Below are 19937 nucleotides of genomic sequence, written 5' to 3'. Positions count from 1 at the left end.
ACGTATCCATAACAATATGACGTTTATCGAAGTACCTATGTGACTTTGCAACTAGTACTCTCAATAATCAGTAACGAGTGAAAGACATCCGCCCTGTTAATGAATCTGAGAAAGACTTTCATCTTTACCGGATCAAAAGGGCAAAATATATAAATTCAAATGACTGTCCTCGCAAATGGGAGTTTAGAAAAGTCCCGAACTAGAATATCGTAGTAATTTAAATTGTCATTCGTCATGACTGAGTGTTCGTCATCTACCCAATTTAATGAGGAAAGCCGGTTAACTTGTTAGATGCCAAGTTATAAAACGCTTTGTTTGAATTTTAAATTTTACCTAGAAGCAATTTGATGATTGCCAAAGTGAATTTTGGTTATGATGTCAACCAATGTCTGTTTGATAATAAAAACAATGAGTTGCTGCATTGAATAAAATTAGCATTCAATTTTGCAGTCATTTGAAACTAAGGGTGAAGGTTTTCGTAATACGGTTGTGCAGAGACGTAACCTCAAAAACCCCCTGAACTTAGAGGGAGACAAATAGTCTTTTTCCTGCCACTACAGCCCTTTATAACTATAAATATATTGGCAGCTCTCGTGGTGCAGTGCGTAAGGCCCCCATCCGGGAGCTCCGGGCTTGATTCCCGGTGAGGTTAAAATATATTTACATATTCTAAAATGTAAATTCCTTAAGCCTAGGTGTTTTGCCACTGTAATTTGGCTTCACGGCCTGTTGTGGTGTTTAACAAAGAAACATAAAAAATAGCACCTTAGTTAGAAGCCAGCTTTAGAGTGGGTCGATTGTTTGGGCCCCGCATCGGTTGAAATACGACCTTATGATGGATCGGGTTAAAAATATTTTATTGAGACTCCTTTACTTGCAGTTGTATGGATACTATCCGTGGCTTTAACCAACTGACTTCCACTTAGGTATGCTTACATACTGTAGTTTAAACACTAGAAGATGTCTATATTTGGGCACGGATTTATTCCGACTTATACGCGGTGTAAATGAGAATTCTACCATTCTTGGTAGTATTGACCTATGTGACCCTATCTTAGAAATCGAAACAATCAGCTGTTTGTTCACCCAAGTTGAAAAGCTAACTTGCTATTGGTAATACTAATTGGAGGGCAATAATTCTGTTCAACCAAATCACTTCGGATGTTAACATAATATTCCACCTACGTGAGATGAGTATAATAGGTGGACGTTGTTTTATAAATTCTTAAAATAGGTCTACTCAACTCATTCGTTGTACATGCTTGTATCTATTTACTTTATAATAAGTTGTATTTATTATCTCTACTATTTTTGTAAAACTACATCTGCTTACTTTTCTATAATATACGGTTTAATACCATTTCCTTGTTTTTAAATGTTATGTTGTGAAAGTTATAAATTTATAATTTGTAAAGTTCACTACATGTAAAATAAATGAATTTGGATTTGGCCTCCATCCAGATCTGTCCACAGCCGCTTCTATCCAGATTATGAAAGTCTTTAATTCCACTGGACACTATCCCTCCATCTTGAACGAGGTCGACCAGATCTTCATTTGCCTTCAAACTTCTCGAATGTCAGTTTCTTTATCATGCATAGTACCACTGAACACCGCACATACTTCATCTGCTACCTTATCGCGTCTCGTAGCTTTCACCGCATGCATCCCCATACCCAGACACCGCGATTTCTAGCAACGAATACCAGGCCTGCAGTTAAAATAACAGTCAAACCCTCACCTACCAGCCTCTGCGACCTGTCTTTATTGAACATTCAGTATTTTATTCCCAGTTCCAGGGCCCGTGTATCGTTAACCTCAGCATTAACCGCGTTAAAATATGAATACAAAATAATATGAATACAGTACGGGAGAAAACAAAATATTGTTGACCATAAAAATCATTTTCATAGTCACCGCTAATAATAAACAAATTTAAATTGCTTTTTTGGGAATGCGTTCCGTTTGATGACGGCTGTCCACTAATTAGTAGTAGTAACCAAACAAGCGGCTCTCAAACTATACGCACCGATTACCGACGGAATTATTTCAATGCTGTTATGCTCAAATTACATTGGAAGATTGCGTCTGGCCCGATCGTCTGCCACGATTTCCAAAATCTATTATCTATGGTTTTCCGGGATCATGAGCAAATTGGAACAAATTCTATTTCCGTGTATCACGATCCATTCATTAGCAAGCGAAGATAGCTGAGAACGTACGAAAATACCCGAACACGCGTCCGCTAGGTTTGACAGCTGAATTTTGACGTAAAATTGCGCGGGAAAACTGTTCAGTGTAGCCACCAATCTAGGCGCGCACACAGAAAATGGTTTGGGGGGTGGGTCCATTTCGATAAAGTGTAATGATAATTTATAAGGTGGTGGGAGGGGACGGGGTTAACAGAATATAGCAAGTACCACTAACTTCCACACCTTATCTTGCCTACCAACTATAATAGGGTCTTGTCACGGACCCCCGCACTTTTCCATGTAATTTTCCATACCCAGACACTCCGTACGTTGAGTCTATCGATAAACACCTGGCTTGCATAAGGACCCAAGAGTTATTGTGAGTTATCGCTTAGTGGTTATAGAATGCACGTGGCCCAATGGTGTAAATGATAAGATCGTTAGTGTCCGTTTGTGTCGTTCGCGCTATTAACTTTATTTATTCTTCAATACCGAAGATTTATTTTCCTTTGAATAGTACTTTTATTGACATGTTCAATACCTCCGTTACACTACACTAAAATATCTACGTTTTTGGTTTTATTTTGTTATGAACCTAGTCAACTTGATTTTAAGTATGCTGATTTTATTGTCCTTTTTCTTTTTTTTCTAATTTAATATTTTTTATTTTCTTTATATAACATTAAGTATTATATTTTACCTGATTACTATTTATTATTAATATTCTGTGTATTCTGTTTTCGGTATTGTCTTTTTTTATTTCTATAAGTATGTCGTAAATCATTTGTGTATATTTTATATAGGTATATACAGTCTGTTTAAAACGGACTGACTGAATTAGAAATAAATATTTGTACATGTCGTTTTCTACGACAATAAAAAAATAATATCAACTGTTTTTCATATTAAAAGTGATTGGAAAAGTTTGAGAGGCAGTGGCGGGAAGAGTGCGGATTAATTCGGCACTTGTTTATAATGCACATCAATCATAATCATTAAAATCAACACTACTACTACTATATCATTCAACACGTACACTATCCATGTATACACTGCAACATTAACATAAACGCACTACACAATCAAGTATTTAATACTATCAATAGTAGTAACAAATACAAAGTACTCGGGTTGCGAATGCAAGTTGTGTACTGCTATAGTATGAGGATATTAGCTGGAAAGTCAGTTACCACCAATTATATTGGCATTTGTTCAAAAACACAATTTACGAATAATTTATATATTGAAATGTTTTAGTTTATCTAAAAACATCACAAAGAATATTAAAAAATAAACTTGTAAACACAAAGATTGTACGGGACTCAAAGTCTCCGAAACGGCAGTCTCTAGGGCGCTGAATTTTTTTACTGAAGATTGCTCCGCTAAAATTTAGATCAACGCAAACAACAGGTATTTGTGGTTTAATTCACGAGATATGAACATTTGAAATTTACATACATTATCATTTACAGAAGAAGAAGCAATTCAATAGAATTAAGACGTACCTATAACATTTGAATGCACCTACTTCATTTTACAGTCATTTAATAATCGGTAACCTTAGTAACGGAACAACAAAATTTTCTGATGACATTATAAATAATTACAAGATAAAAGAAACTTTTTATATACCACGTTTTTAAATTTTCTGTTGAATCATATAAACTTGGCAATGATATGTATTAATAAAAACTTTTTATTGTACTTGATAGAAATACTGTATAAATATTGAATACTGAAATGTCATGATGACATTTCATATTAATCTCCATAGTAACGCACGTATATATTAATAATTTAGTTGCTAGGACCCCCATGGCAACCAACAATAATAACTTTCCATACAAAACAGAATTAACTGAAAATGAATTCAATTCTGCTTAAAAATGGCTAAAAGGATTAAAAGAATGCATTGTCGTTGTGTCCTGATATATTCTAAAAGTTTCAAATGTCTAGCTAGTCGGAAAGTTAGTTAAAAAACTTCAATCGTCCAATACAAATCTTGGACAAACAAGAAAAAATCTGTACCGGACAAACAAGAATATGGGCTAATGAAAACGTGGTAAAATATCTCGATTTGAATTCAGGATTCAATGACAATTTTTAAATTGACTAATATGGACGACGATAATAAGAAAATATACAACATATTTATTATTTTGTTTCAATATAAATACATAAAGTTTTTAAATATTTCGAATTTAAGAAGGCTTGCGATATTGACCAATAGAGATACACAACCGCCAAGGAAAAACCCCGAGTAAAGCTGGGTACAAACTCTCAATTCATTAGGGTATTTTTTTCCACAATAATGGAAACATTGAAAATATGTTACATTCTGATAGTAGGGATTTTTCGGAAAGAGCCGCCAATTAATTACTAATTTACGTTTGCTAATGTATCAAGAAACAAAAAAAGTAGGTATATTATATAGTATGTATGCTATTAAAAAGTTACATCCTACCTAGGGATTCCAATCCCGGGATCCCGACTCCCGGGATCCCGGGATCCCGAGCTATTTTCGATACCTATGAATCCCGGGATTGATAAACATAATCCCGGGATTTCGGGATTGATTTTTTTATCAATTTTTATGGAACATGAAATAAAAGCAAAAATATAACAGAAAAAATACTTATAATAAAAAATAACTACATTAGAAATTAACTGAGTTTGAATGAAGTTTGATTTATACCCATGTGTAAGTTGCCGATTTATTTAATTTTTTCACATAAATTATTAAAAATGAGAAGGATGGAAAAAAACAATGCTTCGCACTTTTAACAAAGTAATTCCACCATGATCTCATAAGTTTTACGGCAGTTTCATATTTGGCTGACTAATTAGATTTATGAAGCGGAAAGGCCAAAAGTACGCCATGATTATTTGCTTTACTGTTTTAAATCTCGCTAATCCATTCATTAAGTCTTTACTATCAGAAACAGCAATCTCATATTAAATTCACATTATTATTTAAATTACAATATTATTTACTCCGTTAAAATTATGTATTTCCAAGATTGAACGTAGATATACAATATTAACAATAAATGTCTTAAATAGTATAAATTATACTAGATTTATTTTTGACAGATTTTATCAATGTTATTTGTGAATATAAAAATTTTATATTAACAATGGAAAAAAATGCCAATCCCGGGACCAGTCCCGGGATCCCGGGATTGTCAAATTGTAATCCCGAAATCCCGGGATCAGAATTTTGGCTCGGGATTGGATTCCCTAAATTCCTACCCCAAAATTAATAAGGCAAAATTGCGCAACCATCTACGTAGTGATTGTAATCAGTAATTGTCCAAAAATGATTCTTTTCTAATGTAGCATATAATTCTGTAATGATGGCGCTGTCCGGAAGGTTCTAAATATCCGCAGGAACCGGAAATACGGTCAGTGGCCGCATCTAAACGTAGCTATAAAAATCATAATACTCTATGGTACAATAAAGACACTGGACAATGATGCAAATATATTTTATTGCTACTGAACTGACATAATATTGTCAGTACAAAATTTTGACGTTGCATAGTTATTCAAAACTGGGACAAAAACATTGACACAAGTTCTGGGCTGTGCAGGCAAGAAATATTTTAAATTACTTTCCGACAAAAAGATCTCGTCGATAACGAGAAGTCGCTGTAGTCGCATATGGAAGACTTCTCAGCGACGTACCTGTCATGGCGGCAACGTGTGTTTAAATAATGTATCAGCTCTCTTTTGAGATGCGACTCATTTTTTTCTTCGCAATAAACCAAAATTTTACTAACAATAATTGTAATATCACTCCTGATCATTTTATTACAACGTTTTTATTAGCTCGTATTCTTATTTGTCCGGTACAAATCTTGCAATCGATTTTTAACTAACTTCCCGACTAGCTAGACATTTGAAACTTTTAGAATATATCAGAACACGATGCCAATGCATTATTTTAATACTTTAGCCATCTTTAAGTAGAATTGAATTCATTTTCAGTTAATTCTGTTTTGTATGAAAAGTTTAAATTATTGGTTGGCAGGGGGTCTGGGGTCCTAGCAACTAAATTATTAATATTAATATATGCGTGCGTTACTATGGAAATCAAAATAACATTTAGTATTATATTATATTTGTTTGTTTTTTATTTACTTCATTCAAGTACAAGTTTGAGCATATTGAGCATAATAATTGAAGAGAAAATTTAAAAACGTTGTATATAAAAAGTTCTTCTTATCTTGTAATTATATAATTTTTTATTATAAAAACCATCAAATTACGTAAATTGATGGACCCTTACACCTCGGAAGCGTAAAATAAAATGATTAATTTAGGGGCGTTCCTCATTTGAAACGGAAGTACGACTAACTGCATATGAGGGGCTTGTTAGTTCACAGTTTAAACACGTAGACAAGAAGTTCTTGTTCGAAAATAGTGTTTCCTAACGTTTTTACGCCTACGGTGAAAATGGGAGAAATATATCGCTTTGAATTGTAAATCCTTTTGTTTTAGGTAGGTGTCTAGCTAGATAATGAAAATGATCAGTAAACTGTATTACGATAACTCGCACATACGGTCATACCTAACTTCATAATATTTGGCAAAATGAATAAAGTATTGTCTCTAAATTAATGAATATGCAAAGAAGATACCTACCTAATATTGTGACTGGTGATATACCGCCCAAGGAGATTATTACATGAGCAAATTCTCCTTAAAAACCACCAAAATAAACAAACCATCTTGGTGTTGTTTTAAGAAAAATAGTTTATTGAGAAATTCCGCGCCTTTTCTGTTTGAGGTTTGACCATACGGCTGTGTTTATTCATGTGATAACCCTTTTGAAACTTTACAATAACAGATAATCATAAACACTGCATCTAAAGATTTACAAACAAATATATGAATTAATGCACTCTTATTTTTATATGAGAACATTGTATACTTCTGGCAGTGTCCGCATCGCAAATGTCTGGGAGAAAAAATCGGTGCGTGCTTATGTACGCGCGTTAGAAGTTATACTTACAAAACGAGTAACAAAACAAAAACAAAACTTGTGATAACCTAGATTCTTCGACCAGCTCTTAATTATCTTGTTAAATAACACGTTCAAGAAAAAGGGCCGCTTATTGGAGCGCCGTTGGTTTATTTCCATACACTTAAACTTATATCACTAAATTATATACTTAATTATTAATTTCTCGTTGTTTTTATTTTTAAAGTAACAATTGTCACTCTGACGTTTAATCGTTTGTTTCCGTAAGGAATTGAAAATGGCTGACAATAATAAATTCGTTGCCTAGGCAACGGAACAATAATTCTACTATTAAACTTGCGTTTGTATACAGCTGACTGATTCGCAGCTAACTTCATACTGTCGTGCACTTTCGTAACGGTTTGCGCACGCAGCTCTCAATTTCACTCTCTACCAAACGCCCTAAAAGAAGTATAACTTCAAAAATTACATATATTTGCAATGGATGTTTGATCTAGTGCAGATAAGTTAGGACCTAAAGTTAGGCGAATAGCTAAGAACCATTTATCGTAAAAATCTGAATTATAAAGACCATATGCTCCGTTTAAGGGCGAAAATTTGTTTGTTTTAAAAAAAATAATAAGACAATCAGAGCATTTTTTCCATATGGAAGATAAGATTATCTATCATGGAGATAATAATATGCTTTAATCAGTATGCAATTATTCACAATACTTAAGACAAACAAAGTAGGTGCCAATGCCATGCTCTTCAAAAGCATATGGCTATGTTCCAATATTGAAATACATTATTTCTACTGAATACACAATAAAAGATTATCAAAGCAAATTAATGTTGTGGTGGAAATTATAAGTAAATTTTCAAAGTTTGAAAAAGTTACTACTGCACTTACACAGTGCATTTGCTCTCATTGAAAGTAGTACAGAGCAGCAAGTATGTCATTGAATTTATTTATTGTTTTGTGGATACTTAAAACTAACATTTAAACATTTTGTAAAAAAAACAAGGCGTGCGCCGCATCCGCAGTATCTATGGACCGCACGCCACTGGTAGGTACCTATATTATAATGTGTACTTACTTATATAAATATGACGCATGACAAATATTATATTTCACTGACCTGTTCGATACTGCACTCTATCCCGCATCCAAAATCATAGTGACCGTCACCGGTTCGGTTCTGAAATTAAGAAAAATACATTATAATAATAATATAAGTAGGTACCTAATAATATGTACAATATACATAAATTTGAAAAACTTAGCCCTATTATAAAATGTGGGATTCGGACTCAGTAGTGAGATAATTCGCATGAATCTTAGAAAAAAGAGCACTACAATCCAAACCGACTAGCTACAAATTGTTTTGTAAAAGAAACCTATTTTTTTCTGAAGTTTTTCGAAGTAATGTATTTTTAATAAAAATAATCTTGCCGCCTCAAATCTAGAACAACTCTGTTCGCCTCTATATATTGATATCTACGTCATGGCGCTGTATGCGATAACAGCATTACGTCACGTACTTTTTGGATGCTGGCGGTAGTGCAACGGTTTTAGTTACAGAAACGACCGCGTTATTAACATTGTAAAACGAGGAGCATTGATTCGAATGTGGAAGTATTAATTATGATTTGGAAAAAACAGAAAATAAAGTTTTTATTTCCACTCAATAGTGCCAGTCGACACGCAATGATCACGTGACGTCACAGTATCAGCATGCGAAAACTACGTGACGTGACAGTGTCAGCGTATGCAGCGCTGTGGCGTAAAAGACTTGAGATACAAGTCTTATTAATTTGATATTTTTTTTGTATTTCGCTCAAAAATAATCAACGCTTTTCAATAAAAATAGCGTATAAGATATTCCATAAAATGGCGAGTTGCTTTGCTGTAATATGTAAGAACTGTTTTGAATAATCACTGTAATTACTTCAAGGTTCTAAAACATACACGCTTATCAACGTTTCAAAAGATTACCTGTAGAAAATGCACAGTTAATGTTAATTATTGAGTGCCTATCTGCATAATAACAGAAACTGACGATGCATACCTAATGTGACACAAACAAAAATGCGATGAATATGCTAAGAAGAATATTGTTAACTATAGGTATCCAATAGAAACGAATCCCCGGCTTTGGAAACTATTTTTTTCTCTCAATTACTATTTTTTGTACGGCTATAACCGTACTTACCTATTGAAATTGTAAAAAAGTATACTTTCATAATTATTTATGTCACATACCTACCTCCCATGCATACTATGGCATTATTGCACGATATTTACTGTGGGTTCTTTCAGAAGGATTGGCTGCAAGGAAAATATCCACTATATTTTGTGCATTGATAAATACAACTTTACTGTACAACACTATTCCATGCCAAATCTGACCATAAAATGGGTAATTTTTCTATAAAATGATAATTCTGTAAGATTTGCCCTTATTGCAATATAAGTAGGAATTGCATTACCGGTATTTCAAAACCGGTATCACAGTATTTTTTTGGAAAAAAATATGTATTAATTAACATAAAAGGCTTAACAGGATTGTTATTTTTTTGTCGGGTTATCCGATGTCTGGTTTACTTCCGTGGCTCTTCATCGTCCTTGGTGACCAGCAATGACACGAATGAAAAATTATCTCGTAATAAATTATACTAGTGGTTTCATAAATGCGTTTAAAAATTAATAAACGTAAAAAATCTTAACACCACTGCACAGTTATGTACCGAAATATGACTATATTCTAAAACATTAGAGCGAGAGGTTTAAAAGAATACTATTTTATGTAACAAAAATACTTTATGCAGTCATCAAATGTTTAAAATAAATATAAAGGATAATAAGGCTTCAAAATTATATAAATAGATTATCTACGACGTTTAAGGAATGTCCAGGATCATGGTTTGAAAATACAATAAAAACTCAATTTTGACCTTCGACGAGCATGTCCCCCCGTAAAATTTAACGAGTTGTCGCGCGACTTGTTGCCGGTGTGGACCAGGCATTACGCGGCACACTAGTGTGCTGGTGCATATAGTTTGGCAGACACTGAGAGAAGCATTGAAAGAAGAATCGCACATTGTATTAATGAATATTTTAAACATTATTTGTATTTATATAAAAGTATCAACTTCCAGGTTAGGTACCGGAAATAAAAAAGGTTAGCCGATAACAGTAACCTAATAAATTTAGAACACAAACAGACGAAAGATTTTTAGAATTTATACGTATAAAGCTTGTGTCAGTGACATCGTACATAGTATATATTATTATATACATATAAAAAAACATCAAAAGATTAAATCTACATAGCTAGCTGGAAGGTTGTCAATATGTTAGTAAATATTACGTCCTAATGAGTAAAATATTGCGTGGATAATATTGTGCAAGATTTTGAGTGAATATATAATAATAATTTAATTTAGGTGGAGTAGGTACCTACCAACTAAAACCTTTAACAAAAATAGTTTGTTATAATGTACTTACATTCTAATTGGACATAATATTATAATCCAAGCAGGTGCGGTGCGCACACAGAAAATTGTTTGGGGGTCCATTTCGAAAAAATATCCATAATAATTTACTATTGATTTTTAGGGCGGAGGAAGGGCGGGGTTAATAAAATCTAGCAAATGCCACTGATAGATTCTCGAACTTTTGCGAATACATTCCTCATACACACTCCGCACTTTGAGTCTAGCAATAACCGCCGGTATAGCTAAGGATGTTCACTTACGAACTATTACGAGCCGTCGCATTCACAAGTGGTTATCGAATGCGCGTCGGTTAATAGTCATAATTAGGTATTCGAATCGTTAGTGTCCGTTTGTGGCGTCTGATCTGTCTTGTGATTTAGACGTGTCACATCGGAATATTAAAGCAGACATTGGATGCCCCAGATAGTCGCCTACCTTGATTTAATATACTAAAACCGATGGTCAACATTGTGAGGCAATTTGATAAGTATTTCATGTGAGAACTTCTAGTTAAAATCGTCGTAATTAAGTGGAATGCTTGTAGCTTAATTGGAAAATCTCACTGGTGCGAATTCAGCGGTTACAGGTTCAAGTAACGTCGGGTGTCGATTTTTTCTAAAACAAAAATGGGAATATGCGTGAGATATGTTCAAACTATGTATATTCAACTAAAACTTTCGCCGACCTTCGAGGTGGGATATGAAGCTGAATAATTGACAGTTCTTTAATTGCCATGTCTGCCTCGTTGTCCACTGATTTCTTTTACATATTTTCGTGTTATAACCAACATACACCTTTCAACGCTTCATTGCGTTACTCATTGTTTTTTTAATTCCCCTTAGATTAAGGATATACATATTTAAATGCGTACATGTACATTGCTAACATACATTAGATGAATACTACTATTTAGACACAATGGACTCCATGCCAGTTTGGTTCTACGAGCAGTACCTAGTAAGTGTTCACCAGAAACGTTATATTATTGCCTACAATATTGCGTCAATTTCAGCTTAACTTTATAATAAGTGTTGCCCGCATGAAATAAGGTTATCGCCAAAAAATCCTTGCTCAATCCAAAACTGATGCGACATCACAACTGGTCTAATTGCTTATTGACAGAAATAAAAACTGTCATCCTTCACACAGGCTAGTGAACGGTCGCCAAATGCCACGGGACTTCCCGCTCAATGAACGGGGCACTATAATTAAATTAGAAATAAAGTCAAACTAATTTAGTAAGAATATTGGTTGAATTAACCGTATGTTATATGTTATCTTATATGATTATGAAAGACTTATTGTAGGTTAAGTAGTCATAGAGTCACGTCACGTTTAGATATTGCATTATTAAGCTATTAAGCACATAAGTTGCCTAGAGTCATCATAACTCACATATTCCAGAAATCGAGTTTTGAGATAATCGCAAAAAAACACCTGAGCACTGTCTTGTAATTAGAAGAAAGTTATTGAATTCCCTTGAATATTAATGAGCGAGTCGATTTACATTTTTTTTTAAATATATTATAGGTATAATATTCCTAAGGCTGCAGACACACAGCACACTATGAAAAATAGAGCTCTCTTTTTGGTTAGGTTAGGTTATTATTCATTGAACCAACAGTCAACTTTGTCAACGACTTTTACATGGTTTAAAGCAGAGGGGGGCAAACTGCGGCCGGGTATTTTTTTGCGGCCCGCCATCATTAATTATTGTACTTACGAATAACTTTTTTAAATTAAAAAAAAATATATATTGACATAGATTAAAATTTGTTTAGCAATAGTACGCGATCCATTTTCAATAGATATTGATGGTGTACCGACAGAGCTACAACTTAATATTATTGATCTGCAGTGTGACAATGATTTAAGAGAATTGCATCGTCGTGAAGAAATCTACAAATTTTACAATCCCCTTAATTTAATGCCCGAAAAATGTTCGTTATTTTTGGATCAACCTATAGGTATATGTGAACAAACATTTTCGATCATGAACCTCAATAAAAATTCTTTACGATCAAATATTTCCGATGCCCATTTACAAGCAGTTTTGAGAATACCAACTACAAAATTAACACCTGAATTTAAAAAAAATGTACAACAGTTTCAATCTTCTCATTATTTTTTTTGTAGTATTTATTTTTCGTGATAATAAATATTGTATATCTAAAAATGGTATTTTACTTGCGGCCCGCCGCTCATTTTGAAGTCTTGAATTTGGCCCTTCATCCAAAAAGTTTGCCCCCCCCTGGTTTAAAGTGACTTTTGGATAGCCGACTATTTTTCTTTATATATTATATTAATATCTTTAGAATCACTTGGTACATTTAACTAAAAAATGACAAAATTGCAAAACGTGAGTTAAGATTCTAGGCGACTCACATATAATTATACAAATGACATGACACTGTAGCAGTGGCACACCGTGTCCGGAAACTTGTACGTATGCAGTTCGCCGTATCACACTTCACCGTGAAATGTTTATTAAAGACCGTCCAACCTCTTTGGGTCGTATAGTACCTACTGACATAAAATTCATGTCTAAATAAAACACGGTTCTTGTCGGTTTACACTTTACAGGAAGCCAGCAGCAAACAAATTTTTAAAATAGCCAATACACTGGATTTTGATTGTTTAGGTTAGTTTTTCCTTCTTGAATTCATTAATTTTGCCAAAATCACCTATGAAAATTGAATTAATGTTGATATTATTATTGAATATAATAAAATTGGAGACTGTATAGCATGGCCCCACAAGGGGGGGCTGACATGGCTCTAGCCTGGGGGCCCGGGCTCAGGAGGGGCCCGGCGAGGCCAGTCGACCAGATAAGTGAGATAAACACACAGCACAAATTCGGCGTAAAAAGGCGCTATTTTTCTTCAATAATGTTATTACCTAAAATTATATGGTTGTACGATAAAAATTTTAATTGTATATCGACACTCGACAACTCCTTAATTCAAACGTATATATTAAAATATACAACAAAAAACACTAAATATACAAATTAATTTTACCGCGTACATCATTTGGAAAACGCTACTTTAGAGCATCGCAGTGCCTTTATCCTTAGAGATAGGTAAGGGGGCCCGCCAAAGGTCCTAGCATGGGGACCCGGTTCAGGATGTGGGGGCCATGCTGTATAGTATACGGTCATCTTTTATCTCTTATCATCTCACGGCGAACTGTGCTACGGTGAGTACGTACAATTTACATATAACCATGGCGTACTGGCTAACTTTAAGGCCCCCTACGATAAAAACAATATTAATCTTTTTTTTCTAATAAATCCAACAATATTATAAATTACACAAAAGTTTAATTGGGTTTAATTTTGTTATGCATTGGGTTGAGAAATACACATTTCATTTTTAAAAAATCAGTATAATTTAATACATTTGTGATGGTTTTAATTTTTTATACTTTCGGTGGCCCCCTTTTAAATTTATTGACGATCGATTACCTCATTTGCGTCAACGAAACGCGCCGTTGCTGTGTGCACTATATTATTTGGCATGCCAAATAAATTTATGCTATAGCATGTATCTCTCAGTACCGAAGGGTGGAAGCAGGCTGAATAGTGTACAATAAATTTTGTCAATCAAACGTATTTATTTTCATTGAACTCATACTAAAATGTATAGATAGTGTTTGCAAGGTTTTAAAATTTAATAACACCTTTCCCAATCTAATCCATAGTAAATAATAGTCAAAAAAATATTCGTTTTAAGATAGAAGAATGTTTTTAATCGATTATGGTTTGGTATAGGCAAGGCTTAATGAATTTAACAAAAAAAAAACTAACTAACACTAAATATGACGTATTCTTAATTCAACGAAAACAAATAAGTATGACTGACAAAGTTTAGTGTGCACTATTTATGTCGAATCTTAACAGCCTACCTCCACCCTTCGCCACTGAGCTCTACAGCCATACTAATGTTCAACAATAAAACCATAATGCCAACCATCCATGTGAAAGAAAAACACGATGATCCAATACGATAATATCGATTATTTTTTTAAACTAATTACGGTCCTTCCCTTCCGAGGGTAAGAATAAAAAAAATGTTCTCACGGTACAACATATTATTATGTAATTTCCTTTCTGGGAGTAAATCGTGAAACGAAAGACAGTAGTTACTGATGTCTACGGTTTTAGACACAAAATATCGTTTCAAAAGAGCTCCATTGATGGTAAATTTGTTTATATTTTGTAAAATGGGTACATATTGGATGTAAGTATAGTTTTGTTTTTGTTTACTATAAAATTGTCTTCTAGCCCGGGACCAGGAGTATGCAACATTCGGCAGCGCCCGCGTAATACATTCTTAGCCAGGTCGCGCACATCGAATTTGTCGATACGATTTTGTTGTCATTCACAAAACACATGTAACTTAATGTACTGCCGATATTTTTGGTATAAAAACAAATTCAGCTTATAGCAAATAAGAAATTTTACTTTACTTAGGCCGCATGTAGAATAGCAAAATGTTGCATCGCGCATACGCTGACGCTGCTCAGTCATTCGTTTCGGCTAGCCGCGTGTCGTCACTGTACCGGCATAGTCCCGCCTGTGCGCACGGATGAGAGTTGCAATATTGATGGTTTTATTTGTGGTCATGTCGCAGTGGACACGATTTTTTAAGTGTGACAGAGAATTCAGGGCAAACGAAAATCTAAATAATATGTACATAACAGTATTGTTTGAGATTTTGACGTTAGTTTCGTATCGTACTTGGTTTTCGGGTTGTCATCGACAGAATATTATTATAACCACCTTCAGAGCGAAGGGGTTTACGAGGTGTTATCCATTCGTTCAACCCTGATTGGGTTCACTGTCCAGATCGAAATACGTAATGAAAATTTGATCCAGCCCATTCGAACCCGCGAGTCACGGTGTTCTGGTGTTCTGGTGTACCTGCTTCACCGCGGGTGCTATTTATTTTTGGCGCATTCATGAACTATGAACGCACATTGATGTACATAACCTGATTTACGTTTTGGTAGGTACACATTTTTTTACAATAATTACCTACATATACAATATTATCTTTAATTTATTAAAAGAACGACGTTTCAACACCCCTGCTATTCCACCGTATCAACCCTTCATCCAGACTTCCGGTTGCACCTGTCTTGTATCATTGATGCAAGCTAACCTATCCCACTTCATGTCACTTCACTGCTAGCTGTTTTTTTTCATATATTAACACGCTGCATGCCTGTGAGCTATTTTTAACATTATTTAAAAGATGGAAAAAGGCAGACGAAACAAACGGACCAAATAATTACCTGTAGGCCATGTCCATACGATAATCGGTTATAACTGCAGGCTAGGTTTTTGTCGCTAGAATCATAGAGCGGAGTGTCTGAGCATGGGAATGTGCCCGAAAAAGTGAAGTGATCCTTGGGCAGAGGTGAGCCAGGAAATCAGTGGCGCCGACCATATGTGATCTTGACGGACGCTACACTGCGTGTTCGTACGGAACAGGAGCAAATACCGAAGACTGAGGTTGCTAATGATATTATATAAGATACAAACAACAAAGCTAAAACAATACGGACAAACAAAACTATGTGAAGAGATCTTCACGTCCGAAATAAGATGCCGCAATTTTTGGCCGTTGTAGCGATTAGCTCGAACGGCTTGATGGGCCCAACAGCTGGTTGAACTGACCTGAGCAGCTCTTCCCTTTCCGTACACATTTTAGAACATTCCCAGAGGTTCCCAGAGGATGTGGTTTGGATCTTGCATCCTGCATCTCTCCGCCACATGGTCATGTTGAACGGGAACAAGACCAAGCTCAAAAATCCTGCCAGCGAACCCACCATCTCCAGTCAAGTAATGAATGAGTCAAAGCGGTTGTCTATCTCCATTCGCCATTTGATATTTGGAAAAAAAACATTATAATATAATTGCCTGCCTTTGGTGGAGGCATTCCAATCTTTGACAACTCGATATTATTGTATTTCGGATATTTTTTCGAAATTAAAAACATACAACATATAATTTTCCTGTGCGCTCCCGAATGTGTTAACGTATGTTAACTCCACGTAGAACAAGCAACAAGTTGAAGTACAGCGTAAACGGAAATGTAATATTTTTATAATAATAAATTACTGAATAACGATAATCACCGAAGTCAACTATTGTATAGAATATATATTATTTACACGGTTCAGTAAGTTTTTATGGGAATGCTGTGTACACGTGCATCTATGGGGAACGTTTATTACGCCATTAATCAACAGGTAGGTTAGGTAACCGGGTTGTTTCCGTTTGTTTTCTAATCTAAAGAAATTTGTTCATAAGCTATTTACGGATTTGTGATAATTATTATCAGGTTAAATACCCAATACCCTATCTACAGTACTATCATTACGGTAATCATTTATTTTTTCGTTGTAAAAATACTTGAACGCCCATTTACGCCGTCTGTGGTTGCGTTTTTTTGTAAGTAACCCCTATAAGCCCCGCGCACGCTTACCGCGCCGATTGGCAAATTCATTTTGGTTCATTTCTCGACGGTGGGCGCGCGCGGTAAAACAAGATAGCGCGGAAGACACAAACGGGTACATATTAACATAATAATAATAACTGTTAAGTCACGCGAATTTGATAACCACTTGTGGATGCGACAGCTCGCTATAACTCGTAGGTGAATACCCTTAGGCATTGTCCAGATGAATGCTCGTAAAAACTCGCTCGCATTCCAGGTACATGTGATCTCATTGAGCTGTCCACATGCAGCCGACGCGTATCGCAGCGAGACACGCGCCATGTGGATAAAGCCTTAGTTAGATATACCAGCCGGTCAACTGTACTGTTCGGCTCAATATTATATTGGCATCTACGTCATGATGGTGCTTTTTATATAATATGCTGGCGGGATTTTAACTGTTGTAGTTCCAGAAACAGCCGCAGTGACGTTGACGTGTACGTCTCGATGCAGAAGTCGAAGTCTAGTAGGCGGAATAAATGTGGAAGTCAGTGGTATCAGCTGTTAAATTTTGTTGATCCCACTCCAGCATTCAAAAACATTAAGAAAATAATTACAATATAAAAAGAACTTTTTATATACAACGTTTTTAAATCTTCTGTTCAATTATTATGCTCAATATGCTAAAACTTGTACTTGATATGAAGTAAATAAAAAACAAACAATCATAGAATACTGAAATGTCATTTTGATTTCCATAGTAACGCACGTATATATTAATAATTTAGTTGCTGGGACCACCCACTTAGCAACCAATAATAGTGGATTGGATTACGGATTTCTTCCTAAATAACTTTTCATACAAAACAGAATTAACTGAAAATGAATTCTAAAATGAGTATTAAAAGAATGCATTGGCATCGTGTTATGATATATTCTAAAAGTTTCAAACGTATAGCTAGTCGGAAGTTAGTTAAAAATCGATTGCAAGATTTGTACTGGATAAACAACCACCGGACAAATAAGAATACGAGCTAATAAAAACGTTATAAAATATGGATTTTTCTTAAATGACCCCCCCCCCCCCCCCTAAACTAATTTTCTGTGTGCACGCCTGGTGCCCTTCATCTGAAGATACATTTGCCCATAAAAATCATACAGTAATTTATTGTTTGCAAACTCTTGCCATTACAATATTATGTTTCATATTTTTTAGTCAATCAATATTGTAAACATGTAAACCATATTTTTATAGGTATTTACAGCCAGTCGCGTGTCAGAATGTTATTGTACGTATACATACTTATTTATAATTTTTAATACGTAATGGGCAATGGCTAATGTTGGTTGTTATATTAATATTAAGTATAGATAGTATTTTATTAATTAATATTTAGGCCAGTGCTTATTTATGAATAATATCATTTTCTGAATTGATTAGCTCAATAATAGACTACTGTTGTCGATTTTTTTTATTTGGGTACCTACCTATTCATATCATTCTCAAAAGGTTATCGTTTTTTTATTAAGTATACCAAGTGATTTCTTGAATTAAAAATAGAAAAAAAGTCTTAAAAAAATCTCTACGACTAATCATTATCATTTATCTACATTCTACATACGTTCGGTAAGTACGACCAGCGTTGCCAACTTGGCGTTTTTCTTACCAGATCTAGCATTATTCGATAGGCATCTGGCGTGCAAAAAATGCATCTAGCTTATGGCGTTTTTATTAGCATTTTTGATACATTCTGATTGCATTTACTTACATCTTACTGCATTTAGATATTTAATTTATTTATTCAGATATTTAATGAAGGTACATCGGTACTACTTGCGAAATAAAACAACACAGTGAAACAATAGGAGCATTATTGGCGTTATAGTGATATAATGATATCAGATATTATAATTTAATGTGTGCTTAGGCATGTAGCATCGGATTGACAACAATCGTGGATTCCACACTCTTGTATTACCTAATTATTACTTATCGTAGGTTGTTAGATTGATTACATAATTATTTTTGTCAATTTTGAAATGAGTTTTTGGGAAAATGTGGTGTGATTTTTACCCATTTAAGTAAGTACCCATTTTTTTCAGTTTTTACACTTTTGGTAGGCAAAAAGGGTACTGGAATTTAATTTCCACAAAATCTAGCGTTTTTTCCTGTCAGATAGCTTGATTTCGTACCCCGTCTGGCATGTTTTTGTCAACGACAGTTGGCAACACTGAGTACGACCATCTAAATTAGTAATTCAGTCACTCATAGTTAATCTCCCACACACAGGCACACTTCGCCGCTACGTCACACGTCCCAGTAGAACCAACATGACAATAGTTGTGAAGGTATCTGGTTTCATCAATGAATGTACTATACAAATTTGATTCAATGTAACCGACTATTTTATAGAAATTCAACTAAAACTATTGTCCCACGCTTGACAAAAGCAGGCAGGCAACATAACCCGACCAATACTACATACAACTGGTATACCTATATAAACAAAAAACATGCACTCGAATGGCTTCCGAACGAAATTCAAAACCATTTCGCGGTTTTGTTGTGCCGACATGGTGAGATAAAAATATATTTTTTTAAATACATACCTACGCAAAACGTTACATTTTTACGTATTGTGTCACATACTAGTTAATAACGCATACCTGGATAATATCGACTTTCCACAGCGACAACTTTACTGTCATTCATAAAAATATGCCAGATAGGATAAGAAAACAAGCTATATTTTTAAAAACAATGAAAAGATGTCTAGAAACAGTATTTCAAAATAATGTGTTACAAGAACAAAAATCGAAAAAAATGTATATTA

At 34.5% G+C, this 19937-nt stretch overlaps 1 protein-coding gene across 1 annotated transcript in view; it reads right to left on the bottom strand.

Annotated features, from left to right (window-relative positions):
- sev (receptor protein-tyrosine kinase sevenless) overlaps positions 1–19937 on the bottom strand; it is a 148886-nt gene that overhangs the window by 117659 nt on the left and 11290 nt on the right. Inside the window, exon 2 of the mRNA XM_085942297.1 lies at positions 8299–8358. Within this exon, the coding sequence (XP_085798423.1) occupies positions 8299–8358 (60 nt within the window). The remainder of the gene's footprint in view (positions 1–8298; positions 8359–19937) is intronic.

Source organism: Rhyacophila brunnea, unplaced genomic scaffold, assembly GCF_057557595.1.
Source record: "Rhyacophila brunnea isolate RB1 unplaced genomic scaffold, BYU_Rbru_1.0 scaffold_14, whole genome shotgun sequence".
Classification (NCBI taxonomy): domain Eukaryota; kingdom Metazoa; phylum Arthropoda; class Insecta; order Trichoptera; family Rhyacophilidae; genus Rhyacophila; species Rhyacophila brunnea.
The sequence above is the reverse complement of the archived record's forward strand: the minus strand, read 5'-3'. Positions and strand labels throughout refer to the sequence as shown.